At 41.1% G+C, this 14,973-nt stretch overlaps 1 protein-coding gene across 10 annotated transcripts in view; it reads left to right on the top strand.

The window, feature by feature from the left end:
• The window catches only part of sgip1a (SH3GL interacting endocytic adaptor 1a), a 228,792-nt gene that overhangs the window by 70,820 nt on the left and 142,999 nt on the right, over positions 1-14,973 (top strand). For all 10 annotated transcript variants that reach the window (XM_043699420.1, XM_043699419.1, XM_043699418.1 and 7 more), the window contains one exon: positions 5,551-5,614. In XM_043699420.1, coding sequence (XP_043555355.1) covers positions 5,551-5,614 — 64 coding nt within the window. The remainder of the gene's footprint in view (positions 1-5,550; positions 5,615-14,973) is intronic.

The raw sequence follows: 14,973 nt of genomic DNA, 5'->3' as shown, positions 1-14,973 counted from the left end.
TCCAGACTATTAACTTTCTTTGTGCCTTGTTCAAAACTGTCGAAAACAATGTAGTGGATGGATTACATATTTGCAATTTTTGTCTTTAATACTCATGCAGGTGCTTCAGAAATGTGCGAGGAATATTAATTCAGAAATATTCTGGTTGGTCAGTTTTTATTTTAAAACAATTGTTTCCACTGTTGTATTGGTAGCAGAGACGGGGACTCAAAGCAACAGCCTCCGAGTGAAAGGACAACCTCTTTAGAACTGAGATGAGGAGGAACTTCTACAGCCAGAGGGTGATTAATCTGTGGAACTCATTGCTACAGAGGGTTGTGGAGGCAAAGACATTAAGTATATTTAAGACCGAGTTGGGTTCTGGATTAGTAAGCAGATCAAAGGTTATGTAGAAGAGACAGGAGAATGAGTTTGAGAAACGTACATCAGCTGTGATCGAATGGCGGACAGACAGAGTCAGAGATGTACAGCATGGAAACTTGTTAATGCCGACCAGATACCCTAATCTATTATAATCCCATTTTTTCCAGCACTTGGCCCATATTCCTGTAAACCCTTCCTATTGATATACCATCTAGATGCCTTTTAATTGCTGTAATTGTACCAGCCTCCACCACTTTCTCTGGCAGCTCATTCCATACATGCACCACCCTTCTGCATGAAAAAGTTGCCCCTTAAGTCCTTTTTAAATTTCTCCCCACTCGCCCTAAATCAATGCCCTCTCATTCTGGATTCTCCTACCCAGAGGAAAAGACCTTGTCTATTTATTGTATCCATGCCCCTCATGGTTTTATAAACCACTATAATGTCACCTGTTCAGCCTCTCCCTATAGCTCAAATCCTCCAACCCTGTTGACATCCATAAATCCTTTCTGATCCCTTTCAAGTTTCACAGCATCCTTCCTATAGAAGGGAAACCAGAATCGCGCGCACTATTCCGACAGTGGCCTAACCAATGGCCTGTACAACCACACCATGACCTCCCAACTCCTTTACTCAATGCACTAACTAATAAAGGAAAGCATACCAAATGCTGCCTTCACAATTGTTTCTAACTGTGACTCCACTTTCAATGAACCTGCACTCCAAGGTCTCTTTGTTCAGCAACACTCCCCAGGACTTCCCATTTAAGTGTATAAGTCCTACTCTGATTTGCCTTTTCCAAAATGCAGCACCTCCCATTTAACTTAAATTAAACTCTATCTGCCACTCCTCAACCCATTGGCCCATCTGATCAAGAGGAGAAAGTGAGGTCTGCAGATGCTGGAGATCAAAGTTGAAACTAGGTCAAGTAGAAGACTGCAGGTCAGGAAGGCGGTGCCGGGGCTGGAGGGATCCGGCTGAGACAAGGTGGGGGGAGGGGGGATGAAGAAACTGGTGACGTCCAAGTTCATCCCCTGCGGTTGGAGTGTTCCCAGTCGGAAGATAAGACGCTCCTCCTCCGACCGTCGGGTTGTTGTGGTTTGGCGGTGGATGAGTCCAATGACCTGCATATCCTCGGTGGAGTGGGAGGGGGAGTTGAAATGCTGTGCTACAGGTTGGTTGGGTTGGTTCGTCCGGGTGGCCCAGAGGTGCTCTCTGAATCGCTCCGCAAGTAGGCGGCCTGTCTCCCCAATATAGAGGAGGCCACACCGGCTGCAGCGGATGCAGTAGATGATGTGGGTGGAGGTGCAGGTGAATCTGTGGCGGATATGGAAGTTTCCTTTGGGGCCTTGGAGAGAAGTGAGGGGGGAGGTGTGGGTGCAAGTGTTGCACCTCCTGCGGTTGCAAGGGAAGGTGCCGGGAGTGGTGGTTGGGTCGGTGGGGTGTGTGGATCTGACAAGGGAGTCGCGGAGTGAGTGGTCTCTACGGAAAGCTGATAGGGGAGGGGAGGGAAATATATCCTTGGTGCTGGGGTCTGTTTGGAGGTGGCGGAAGTGACGGCAGATGATGCGCTGTACATGGAGATTGGTGGGGTGGTAGGTGAGGACCAGTGGGGTTCTGTCAAGATCCCATCCTATTCTAAGGTAACCTTCTTCGCTGTGCACTACACATCCAGTTTTGGTGTCATCTGCAAACTTATGGACCAAATCGCCTAATTTTGCTCCTATATCTAATGGTCTTATTCCTATAATAGATTAATATTGCATTAAGTCATCTGCAGTAAAATTGCACAGTATCATATTGCTCTACCGTGATAAAAAGCAACAAATGAGAAAACAGTCCACTGCTAAATAGCCCAGGACCTCAAATGCCTGAACCATCTTTAAAAGGCCGTAGTGCATGTCTGGCTGCACAATCATTCCAGACCTGTCCTGCACAGTTTGTGACATTAGCCCTGGACTTATCAAGTAAGGTAGACAAACATCTGGAGGTCCTGTCAGATGGGGTGATGTAGAGAATGGGCACCCTCTTCCTCACACCCAGTAGAGGAGGTAACAACATTAGACCCTGTCATTCTGGTCCAAGGGTTGCCATCTGTGTCCTTGTGCTCTCTGCTTTCTGGAGGTGTGCCCAATAGTGTGGGAAGCAGGTCAGTGCCACCATTTTCTAATCTTCTATTAGCTGCCTCAATCTTACTGTCTCTGTGCTACTCCACCATCTCCCACCATATTCATAGTCTATCATGCACAGTTGCTGTGACCCCCCCCCCCCCCCCAAACCACACTCGATGACCTCTGTTCTGCCCACTCACTTGCTCGAGAGACCTTATCAACTTCCCCACCAGCAACACCACTCACAGCTGTGCCACCTACTTTCATCTCATTTGTTCAGTCCCTCCCTCCTAATTCCAGGAGAAACCAGCTCACCGTCAAGCAGAGTGAGTCAAGACAGGTAGTGGGCTGCCCAGCGTTTGGCTCCTCGCAGCACAGTACGCCACCCCTCCAACCTGGGGTGATGACCCTGACTGCTGCAATTGACTGACTGACCATGGCCAAACCACTGGACTAATGTTAGAGGTTGCCCTTGACATGACATGATGTACCAGTACTTTCTGATTAGAGGCTGCTGACCTTGACCTGACTGTCAGCTTTATGCCATTGTGTTTGTGTTTTCACTAAAGAACAGGCAACACAGAAGTATTGTGAGCCTTGCAACTCGCTTTTTGGAGCAGCAAGGCAAGGCAGGGATGCTGTGGGCATCCAGGTAGTGTCAAAGTTGAGGGTGAGTGAGCACTAAGACAGCAAATGAGTAGCCCTGAGATGCAGCCTGGTTGAATCCATGAGCAGGATACCTGACAACGGGCACCAACAGACTGTCTTCTCGCAGCAGCATTTCAACAGCAGTTCCTAATGCACCCGAGGTGCAGTTTTAAAATGTAAAAATGTCTGATAAGTGTATGAGAACTGCTACAAAGATCCTGAGAGGTTGGCAGGTATCAGATACCAGTGTCTTTGGACAGGGAAGTGAGTGTAGCTGGTTCCAATTGAGCCTGCCCTGAGATATTGTGGCCAATGTAGTGTTCTGGAGGAGCAAGTGGTGCGCTGGAGCTGCCAGTTACCTGCTCAGATTTGCATGTCAGGAATTTTCGGTGTGTTTTCCTCACAGCCAGTAGTGAAATAGTCAGCTGCACATTAAAGAGGGGAGATATGCAATTAATGAGGCTGATAATAAGCAGTCACTAATGTCATCTCAATGCATGAAACTTATTTGGCAAATATGGCTATTTGCTCCCAACATTTGAGTGTATCTTTGCTGGACCTCTTGCAGATTTCTTGCCATAGCCCATGGCATTCACGGCCTTATAAAATTCCACCCTTAATTCTGGTGTGACTTTCCACCCGAATGAGGCTAATGTTTGTGACCATTCCTCTGGATGAGTGAAGGGAAACATTTTAGATTTTCTGCACAATCATTATCCGGTGAGCTTATTGTCATACCCATGTCAACAGAACCGATCAGCTCCACTTTCTTTGAACTCTCGTTGCGTCACAAAATATTTTCTTCTACTTATTTTCATTCAAGTATCACATTCCAATTGAAATGCAATTTACTAGAAAATGGAGCTAATTACTAAAATTCTCGAGTGAAAGAGAAAAATTTTTAAATTTTTTTTCTGCCCAGAAGAAAAATAAAAAGGCTACATCAAACTCTCCCACAGACACAGGTAGTATGTTTAAAAGGGAGAGTGCCTGATTCAGAGGGAAAATAAAGGTTATGGAGTTAAGTCCATAGGACTAAATAGTCCTTCATATCCTTGAATGGTAGATTTTCAACATGAAATCATACTCATTTAATGGTTGACTTGTAAACTTAGCATACACATATAAACATCTGAACAAGGGGAGACCACTCAGCCCTTTGACCTTGTTCTGCCATTCAATAAGATAATGGCTGCTCTAATGTTAACTACAATCTTTCACCTCCTTGATAATCCAGAATCTATCTGTGTCTTAAAAATATTCAAAGCTTCGATATTCACTGCCTTTTGGCAAAGAGCATTCCAAAGACATTCAATCCTTGTGGAGAAAAAAACAGTAGCGGATACTGAAGATACCTTTTGAGTACTTGGTAAATGGCTGCTCTCCTATTTTGGTTTTTCCACTGGATGCTGTACTCGGATGATAAAGAAATGGGCAGGATGGTGGCTCAGTGGTTGGCACTGTGAGGCAGCAGTGCCAGAGGCCTGGGTTTGATTCCAGCCTCGGGTGACTGTGTGGAGTTCGCACATTCTCACCGTCTTTGTGTGCATTTCCTCTGGGTGCTCTGGTTTCCCTCCACAGTCCAGAGATGTGCAGGTTAGGTGAGTTGGCCATGCTAAATTGCCCATAGTATCCAGGGATGTGTAGGTTAGGTGCATTAGTCAGGGGAAATATACGGTAGGGGTATAACTCAGGGTGGGTTACTCTTTGGAAGGTAGGTGTGGACTTGTTGTGCCAAATGGCCTGTTTTCACACTATAGGGATTCTATGAAATAGTAATTTCAGTGCAAACAACTTCATCTTTTTCACATGGGCCTCCTAATGCTTGTCTCAAACTGTGATCAGGTGAGCACTGCAGTAATTTTAGGTCCCTCTATCTTCCTTTGTAAAAAGAAAAGTTGATGAAAGGTCTCCAATATAACACTTAGAAGTTAAATTGTCCAACTTAGCGATTAATTTCATGATGTGTGGACATCAGGTGAAGCTTGGTCTTCATAGTTCCTGATGTTTCACCCAAATGGATTGCTCATATTCACTTGGACAAGATAGCCACAAGCTCTGCTTTCATCTGCAATGAAAAATTTTATATTGTCTCCATGAGATATACAATTGTAAAGAGAAACAATTTTTTTTAAATTTACAGATGAAGGTAAAAGCAGTAATTTCACAGATACAATTTTTAACCAGAATTTTAAGGATTTTAATTTATCAACTGAATCTTTAGTGTGAAATGTTCAGTGAACCAGACCTTTTGTAGAACTTTCTTGTATTATGTTGTCCTTTTTGTTTTGACTGCAAAACAATACTATTGATCTTTCAAAGATTCGGACTTGGTTAGTACTATCATGCTGAGAAGCACTTCTGACATTTGATTTATATTTATATTTGATTTATATTTACATCAGGATAAATGCTTTTATCTTAACAGGATTGAAAAAACGTACAAGGAAGGCTTTTGGTATACGGAAGAAAGAAAGAGACACTGACTCAACGTAAGTGTTACATTTAAATAATCCACTTCCTTCTCCAAGTTGACATGCTATGGAACAATCAAAGCTCCCTTGCTGCTCTGTCTGTCAGTGGACAATTTTTCCAAATAGTTGAAAGGAATATATTGTAGTGAGTATGAACTACCTTCTTTTCTAACATCTGCACATTTCCGTGTCATTCAGTCACCTTTCTTACACTGTTTTATACTGTGATTACAGGTAGCTAGTTGTAAATCTTTGTAATACATTTAAGTTTCACATCATCATGAACGTACTTTGGTATTATCAGTAATTTCCCTTTTTTTCATATTAAAGGAGCCTTAAAGTTAGAATTTATTGCTGCTGTTGAAGCTGAAATATATGATGTTCACTGTTGCACATGTCTGTTTCAAGGCTGGCAATAATCAGAAAATGTAATCACCATTGTGGTTACACCACAACTGAGGTGTATTGACTCCCAGGTTTTTTAGCACACTGATTAAGGAGGATGTTTTAAATCCTCTCTTGTCAAAACAACCTGCACTGCTCAGATTTTGGTAGACCATTGTCACAAAAGTGCATTGAGTTTATTGCTATCTTTTTGAAAAAGGAACATCATCAGACAATTCCATTTAGAGTCATAGAGATGTACAGCATGGAAACAGACCCTTCGGTCCAACCCGTCCATGCTGACCAGATATCTCAATCCAATCTAGTCCTACCTGCCAGCACCTGGCTCATATCCCTCCAAACCCTTCCTATTCATATACCCATCCAAATGCCTCTTAAATGTTGCAATTGTACCAGCCTCCACCACATCCTCGAGCAGCTCATTCCAGACACATAGCACCCTCTGCATGAAAAAGTTGCCCCTTCGGTCTCTTTTATATCTTTCCCCTCTTTGCCCTCTAGTTCTGGACTCCCTGATCCCAGGGAAAAGACTGTCTATTTATCCTAACCATGCCCCTCGTAATTTTGTAAACCTCTATAAGGTCACCCCTCAGCCTCCGGCGCACCAGGAAAAACAGCCCCAGCCTGTCCAGCCTCTCCCTATAACTCAAATCCTCCAACCTTGGCAACATCCTTGCAAATCTTATCTGAACCCTTTCAAGTTTCACAACATCTTCACATTCAAAAAGGATGACTTCAACAATTTCACCCTGAAAATGACAGATTAAGCTCACCTACTGGATGTAGAATGTTGGGACAGCACAAGGGCTTTTATGGGGTAAGTTTTCATGCAGAGTGGTGAGTGTATGGAACGAGATGTGAAAGGAAATGGTGGAGGCTGGTAAATCACAACGTTGGAAAAGCATCTGTAGAGGTTTAGAGGGATATGGGCCAAGTGCTGGTAAATGGGACCAGGTCAGATTGGAATGATTGGTTGGCACAGACAAGTTGGACCCAAGGGTCTGTTTCTGTGCTATTTGACTGAGTGTGCCCTATATGTGACTCCATATTTACGTTAACTGGCTGACTCCTATCTGTTCTCTGAAATGAAAATGGAAAATGCTTGAAATACTGAACTGGTCTGATAGCTTCCATGAAATGTGAAAGATTTCAGGACAAGAATCTTTGCATGGACAGATCTAAATAGATGAGAATGTAGCAAGTGGGCACCCCATCCCTTTCCCACATTCTCCATATTAAGCATGTAGTGGAAAGGGATGGTCTTCCTGTCCTGCCTCCAACGGAGGCCCTGAAGTGATGACTCACTGTCCAGTTAATTTCCTAATTCTTCTACTGGTTTTCATTCATGGTGGGAGAGTCAATGGGTCAGAGAGGACTATCGGGTGATGGAGATAGTCAGGCCAGGGAGGGAGCTATGTGGGAGTTGAGGAGATTAGTTGTGTAGTTGCTCGGGAATTAAACAAGGAATTTCTGTCTAATGTTCTCTGGGTAACAATCTGTTAAGTAAATTGTACGATCTCTGCCTCTAGTTTAGGGTCTGAGATTTTTTTGAAAGGCCCCTGAGAGCAGGGGAACTTCCAGATAGGAGCTCCAACTTCTGCAGTGTCTCTGACGTCTGATGGGCCTGAATGCACCTCAGTTGTACATCTTGTGTCCAACTATCCAGAGGCCAGAACATCTGGACCAATAAGAGTACTTTATCTGAAGGAAATGCCTCAAACTTTGGACATTTGTTTCTTTGTTTCATGGGGATTTGTTATGTTGGCCCCATATTTAGTTGACACCCTGGATTTGAGCACCGTGTATTGGTCCCTCTTTAACTGTGCAGTTAGTTTCTTTCCATCGACTCCTTTAGATACAATAGATGGTACACTTACCCACATTCCAAGGTGCATTCAATTCACTGTCTTAGCTCAAAATTACCCTGTTTGAGCAATTTCTTGAAGGAACCTAAATATCCAGGTAACATCAGGAAAGACTAGAAGCATGATAAATGTCTGTTTTTAACAGCTGTAAAGATCTAGCACATTGGTTTTGACTTTCATGCCACCTTTGGATAAACTTCAATTGCTTCAGGTATGGAATAATTAGGTGTGTTGCTGAAGATTGGTTGGATTCTTTCCATTTGTGAGATGATGGAAATGTAGCAAATCATCTGCTGAGCTTCTCTGACTAAACAAGCTTATTCCAAAAAGGTAAAATCTGCAACAAACGCCAAGTATAAAGTTGTACCTTGCTGCTGTGGGTTGATCTCTGCTGATGTCTTATTTTAGTGCTGACATGTGATCTGGATCTACAGAAACCACACATTGCTAAAGTGGCAAGTGCCTGCCCACAGTTGGTGTCGTCATTTGCAATTATTGTCAGCTTGAGTTCCTTATAAAAGCAAAGCAGCATGATGTTTGCATGCTGCACTTCTCTTGAAGGGAGCTGACGTAGCTGACAATTCAACTATGAAGCTGAATGCTCTGTAGTCACATTCTGTGCCTCTGAGTATATTTTGTTGGTTTTTGAGGGAATCTCATTAGACTTATTGTGGCAAAGATCTTTCCTATATGTCAAAGTGAGATATTAATAATTTCCCAACATTATCATTTGGCCACTTGGAAGATATATGCCCATATTTACAGGTCTCATAATCTGCAAGTAGAGCACTTGCAAAACATTCTTCACCTACCTTTAGAATAATTGCTATAGAACAATTCTACCCAAGGGGTGCGTACTCAGCCCCCTACTGTACTCACTGTATACCCATGACTGTGTTACTAAATACCAGACTAATGCCATTTACAAGTTCGCTGATGACACCACCTAGTCGGTGGAATCTCAGATGGCAACAAAACAGTACAGACAGGAGATGGAAGACCTGGAAGAATGGTGCACTAAGAACAACCCAGCTCTCAATGCCAGCAAAACCAAGGAACTCATCATTGACTTTCAGTGGGACGTTACTCCTGCCTGCCTACACATTAACAGCACAGAGGTGGAACAAGTGGAGAGTATCAATTTCCTGGGAGTGGTCATCCACAATAAGCTTTCTTGGACTTTTCATGTCAATGCAGTGGTTACAAAGGCTCAGCAACATCTCCTCTTCCTCAGGCAGCTGAGGAAATTTGGCATGAATAGGTGCACCATCAATAGCATTCTGTCTGGATGTATCTCTACCTGATATGGCAACTATACCATTTAAGATCAGAGACAGTTACAGAAAGTGGTGAACTCGGCCTGGACAATCACAAAGATCAACCTCCCATCTATAGAATCCATCTACCAGGCCTGCTGTCAAGGGAAGGCTGCCAGCATTCTCAAAGATCCAATGCTTTTCTACAACCTCTACCACTGGGGAGAAGGTACACAAGCCTGAACACGCACCAGCCAGTTTCAAAACAGTTTCTACCCTAGTATTGTTAGAATACTGAATGGACTCAAACTCATAGCATTCGCCTGTATCTGTGTTTTGGTTCTTGCTGCTGTTTACATATTATTTACTATCTATGCTATTTACCTATGTGATCTGCCTGTATTGTTCGCAAAACAAAGCTTTTCACTGTGCCTCAGTACACGTGACCATTCAATCAGCTAGGTCAAGTGTGTTGGTCAGCATAAATGAAAACTCAACTGTAGAAGAGAGAACTCTGTGAAGGATTTCTCCATATTGTGAAATTGAATATGTTGTCCATCAAAGGTTATCACCATTACCTTGCTCTGTTTTTGACTGGAATGAAATTTGTCCGGTGTAAAGCTTGTGCACATTTCCAAAATGAGAGTTTGGAGGTTTTGATAAGATTGTGTTGTAAGCTATTTTTTGACCTTTCAAAGGATACGTAATGCTGCTGCAAGATACCTAGAGTGCATTTGATGATAATCCTGTCAGTTACTAAAGTTTTATGTTTTTTGAACTGGCTACTATTCATGGCTGTTTAAATGATAGTGTTTGATGCCTTTTGTGGATGTTTTCTTCAGGGATTTGATGTGGGTATTGTTGGCTCGGCCAGCACTTTTTTTCTTTCATCTTTACTTTTAAAAACTTTTTTTTTTCTTATTTTCCCCAAACTCCCACACTACTGTGTCATAATACAACGGTGGCAGCTCTAGTTCAGTTGGTGTAATCTCACGATAGAAAACTGTATCTGGAGTTAAAATTCTATTTATGGTACTGAGTACATTAAAATAAAACAACCAAGGCTGATACTCCCAGTGCAGTACAGAAGGAGCATTGCACTGCTGGAGGTGCTGTTTTTCAGATGAAATATTGAACCAAGACCTCATCTGTTTTTGGTGGAAGTGAAAGGTCCAATAGCACAATTCAAAGAAGAGAAGGGTGTCCTGATGTTGTTTAAAACAACATAGTTTCGCCAGCCACATCACTCCTGGAATATCCATCTTCTATCTGCTTAAAATAACGAGAAAAGGTTGGGTCAGGGCTACCTTCTTGAAATGTTTTGAGGGGTCTGGCCTGGTCCATAAGTACTGTGTGCAGTTTTGATCCCCTTAATTTAAGAAAGATACCATTGCCATAGCGAGAAAGAAATAAAGGCCCACCATCTTTGTGGGATTTTCCTGAGATGATAGGACTCTTCAATGAAGAGGAATTTGGAAACTGGACCTGCATAGTCCAGATTTACATAGAAAGAGAGATGATCTCATTTAAACCTTAAAAAAAAAGCACTGAAAGGGTTTGGATTACCGAACCGATTAAATGCAGGTAAGATGTTTTGCCTGTGTGGGATGTCTATAGCCAGGGGACAGAGTTTAAAAATAGGGGAGAAACCGCTTGGAACTGAGGTGAGGAAGTTGAATCTTTGGAATTCTTTACCCCAGAGGAATGTGGAAACTCAAATCATTGAGTATGTTTGAAGTAGAGATTGATATTTAGAAATGACACAAAAAGATATTATAATATTGTGAGGAAAAGGCATTGAAGTGGATGAATCGCCATAATTATATTATTATATGGCGAGTAGGTACGATGGGCTAAATGGCCTACTGCTGTTCCTGAGTTCCTATGTAAAGGAGGGTAGCCTGACTGCTGCATGAAAGCTCACATCACTTGCGTAATGGTCTCTGTTCAATGAATTATGTGGATAATTTTGGAGCGGCATCACTTTTTTTCAGTTCATGAAGGCCATTGCACTTTGTTTTGGAAGTACAGACGTCCAATCACATCAGTAAGGCCCTGAACTTTGAAGAATCCTATGATGTGAAAATAATTCCACTCTCCCTTGATTCTGTTGCTAGATTTTCCATGGAAAATCTGGGATTGTTTACTCAAGTGAATAATCCGTCAACCACCAGCTTAATTCATCTCATAAGTACACAATGACTCATGTTCCTGAGGTATCTAATGCTAGCTTGGAATGAATTTGAAGTGAAGAAGTAGAAGGTAGTGATTATGTTCACTGTCATTTGGCAGGACCAGTACAGATCGTTTGTTTGTAATTCCGTTTCAGACAGATAGCACAATTCTGTTGCTGCCCTCCTTTTACCAGAAAAAACAAAATCTAGTTTCACGTTTTCTGGAATGTAAGAAATAAATGGCCCTTTTTAAATGCTAACTTACTATCAGCTGAAAATTAATTTATCAGCCAGTATGCTTTTAACGAGAAACATGAATGTGTTATGTTTACTATGTTAAAATAAAGCTCTTTATTTTAAGAAAAATCCTCTTAGGCTTGCAGAAAGGGAATAAAAATAGATCATTGCCCAAAATGATCTAATATTGCTATAACAAAGCATGCTGGATATCTGGAAAAAAAAACAGGAATTGCTAGAGAAACCCAACAGGTCTGTCGGCATTTGCGGAGAGAAAGCAGAATTAACGTTTCAAGTCCAGTAACTAGGGTTAAGTCAGTTGTAGAGATCTACAGCTCTCTGCAGGCCCCTTGGCCCATCGGGTAGTGCTGCTTAAAAGCAAGCATCTATTCTGGTCTAAATCTTTTTTTCTCTTCACAGATTCTACCTGGCCTGCTGAGGTTTTTCCAGCAATTTCTGTTTTTTTTTGTTTGTTTCATAGGGAATGTTGAACCTGTTTTGAGTCTTGAGCAACCTTTTGCAACCCTTTATCAGTAGCCAAAGCAGCTGAGAAATTTTAATCTTTCATGACACACAGCTATCTCATGCCTGTACAATTTTCGAAATACTTAATATTTGGTCTGCCAAGAGAGAAAAACTTTTTTAAAAAAATCTTTGCTAGATTTATGCCTTTCAAATTAATAGCCTAGAACAAAGACCAAGTTCGGACAAAAGTAGGAGGGAACATTTGATCAATCAAGAAATAGTTCTACATATCTATGTAATAAAACAGAATCTGAATAACATAGAAATGTCCATAATTCTGATATAGTAATGCTAAGATTGTTCTATTCTTTCCAATCTTTGGTGTTGCACTGAAGCTTAGCATTCAGTATAACTTTAAGTTTTTTAAAAAAAACTTGAGACCTGATTAACTATTAATGAAGGTGAAAAAAACAAATAATAGACTGAACAACTGCCTTGAAACATTTTATGATTGTAGCACAAACAGCTGACCTATTATTGAATATCACTGCCTGTTAAAATCAGCCATTTGGTTGCAAAGGTTAGACCCCCTTAATAAATATGTGACAGGAAAGGTAAATTATTACAAAAGGCAAAACCGGTATACCTTGGTAGTATATCATCATTTGCTAACTGTGATTATTCGACAAGATATTGCTGGTTCATTATCTGCTGATGAAATGTAATCTAAATACAGCATTTTTGAGCCTACTCATATGCATTTATTAAAATAACTATTATTACAATATTTAGCAAAAGATGTTCCCTTAATCATCTTTCTGCAGTCTGCAGGTTTGTGAAATCGAAGTTTGGTGTTGACCACACCTGCAATGATTTATCTCGCGTTTTCTCTCTCAATTTTTTTTTAACATAGATTATGCTCCACATAACTGACCTTGACATGCAAGTTAAGTTGATGATTTTTCTGTTCAGTGCCTGAAACTGTAATGATAACATGAAGCTCCGAACAAGCAACAGTGACCTTGCTGGAGGTTTAGGACAAATAAATAAGTGATCTGGTTTGAGGTGCATAAACAATTTTCTTAAGTAGTTTATTTTGATTGGACTTTTATCTTAATCACTACTGTTGGGTAACTACAGATGTGTTTGTGGAAGTCAATCACATAATGTAGGTTACTGTGATTTCTATTCCTGATTACAAATTATATATTTGTTTAGTGATCTCCAAATTCCAACTGCATTTTTCCTCTGCCTTGCAATCCTACTGTATTGAAATCAGAACATTTTGTGTTTTAACTCATTCTTTCCCACGTATGTCTAGTCTGAGCACCCAAGGGCTCCTTGAACATAAGAGGTAAGAGCATCTCATGAGCTACAGTCCTTTTTTGGTTCTGTGTACCCTGTTCAGTGAGGTATTGTAAGAGGTTCCAGCAGGCACAATCTGAATTACTACGAAATGATAACTATTGGGATTACAGCCTGAGAAAGTAAGTAGCTATCAGTTTAATTGCTGTGGAATCTGATTTATATGCATTAGAGGTAAAATTAGAATAACATCAACTCAAGTGCATAGTCAATTAATTTTGAGACCCATTTCACACTTTCTTTTCTGACTTCTGAAACTTTTCCAGCTGTCCCTGAAAGTAGGCCTACAGTATATTTGCATCATTTCCACTCCGCCTATGCCAGGCAGAGGTTTCAATGGAAACGATTTCTTCGAGTTAATGGTTCTTGATATTGCTAACTCTATAGACAGCAGCCAGAGGAAGGGGTGGAGGGTGGTACAATTACAACATTTAAATGGCATCTGGATGGTTATAGGAAGGATTTACAGGGGATCTGGGCCAAATGCTGGCAAATGGGACTAGATTAATTTCGGATATCCAGTCGGCATGCACTGGTTTGTTCCTGTTTCCGTGCTGTCCATCTCTACCACTACCACCATAGTGCAAGGTGATGCAGTCCCAAAATTCTGACCCATCAAGAATCACCTTGACTGATGAAAACAAATAGTTAATACAGGCATTGAGATAAGCAGAAGATTCAAATAATATTTCTTTGCTTTTATATTGGTGGAGGAGAAAATGTCTTGTGAAATTTGGAAAGGATAAACCAGAAAGCAGCGAATCATCTGAATGGGTTATTTCAGAGATTTGGGATTCTCGTTCACAACAGAACTGTACTATTTTACTCAAATGTTATGCTTTGTTTCATTTTATGAAAGTTTATACATTTGATTTTTTTAATCCTGAAAAAAGATAAAAATAATTGTCTACCTGATAAATCTGATGTCAATCAGCTCCTCATGATATGTAAATCTTTATAAATTATATTTTATGCAGCTTTGTCTACTTTTTCTATTTTGCATAATAATCCTGTGTTCTTTGGTTTGTAACCAGAGGCCAGGATAAACATGTAAACTATCAAGCCAGATTTTACTTTGGGATTAAACACAACTGCAGATGCAGGAGATCTCTCTCCCCACAAATGCTGCCGAAACTGCTGAGCTTTTTGTTTATTTTCTTTTCATTTCTGCCACTTCCACACCATCGTGCTCCCACACCAGCATTTCTCTTGCAGACCTGCTGCGGGTCTCGGTAAAACACCACGTCTCAGTTCTGTTTGGGAATCCTGTAGCCTCTTGGACTCAACGTCAAGTTCAATAACTTTTACAGGCTGATTGCATCCTTTCATGCTTTAACTTGCACCAACGCTCTGGTCCTGGTGTACCGTAGGTTAATTAGAGCACAGCCAACCCATTCTCCCCCACTTTGACCTGTTACCACATAATATATGTTGCATTCAGCACAGCCAACCCATTTATCTCCTACTCTGAACTCTCATTATCATTTATTTATCTTCTCTTCTGTCCTGTTTTACTTTTAATAAACCCTTCGTCTGCCTAGCCCTTTCATTTCTCTTTCTTTGTTCTGTTCTGCTCTCCTCTCTCTTTTTCTTTCTCTCTCTCTCTCTCT

Source organism: Chiloscyllium plagiosum, chromosome 11 (genome assembly GCF_004010195.1).
Source record: "Chiloscyllium plagiosum isolate BGI_BamShark_2017 chromosome 11, ASM401019v2, whole genome shotgun sequence".
Classification (NCBI taxonomy): Eukaryota; Metazoa; Chordata; class Chondrichthyes; order Orectolobiformes; family Hemiscylliidae; genus Chiloscyllium; species Chiloscyllium plagiosum.
The sequence above is the reverse complement of the archived record's forward strand: the minus strand, read 5'-3'. Positions and strand labels throughout refer to the sequence as shown.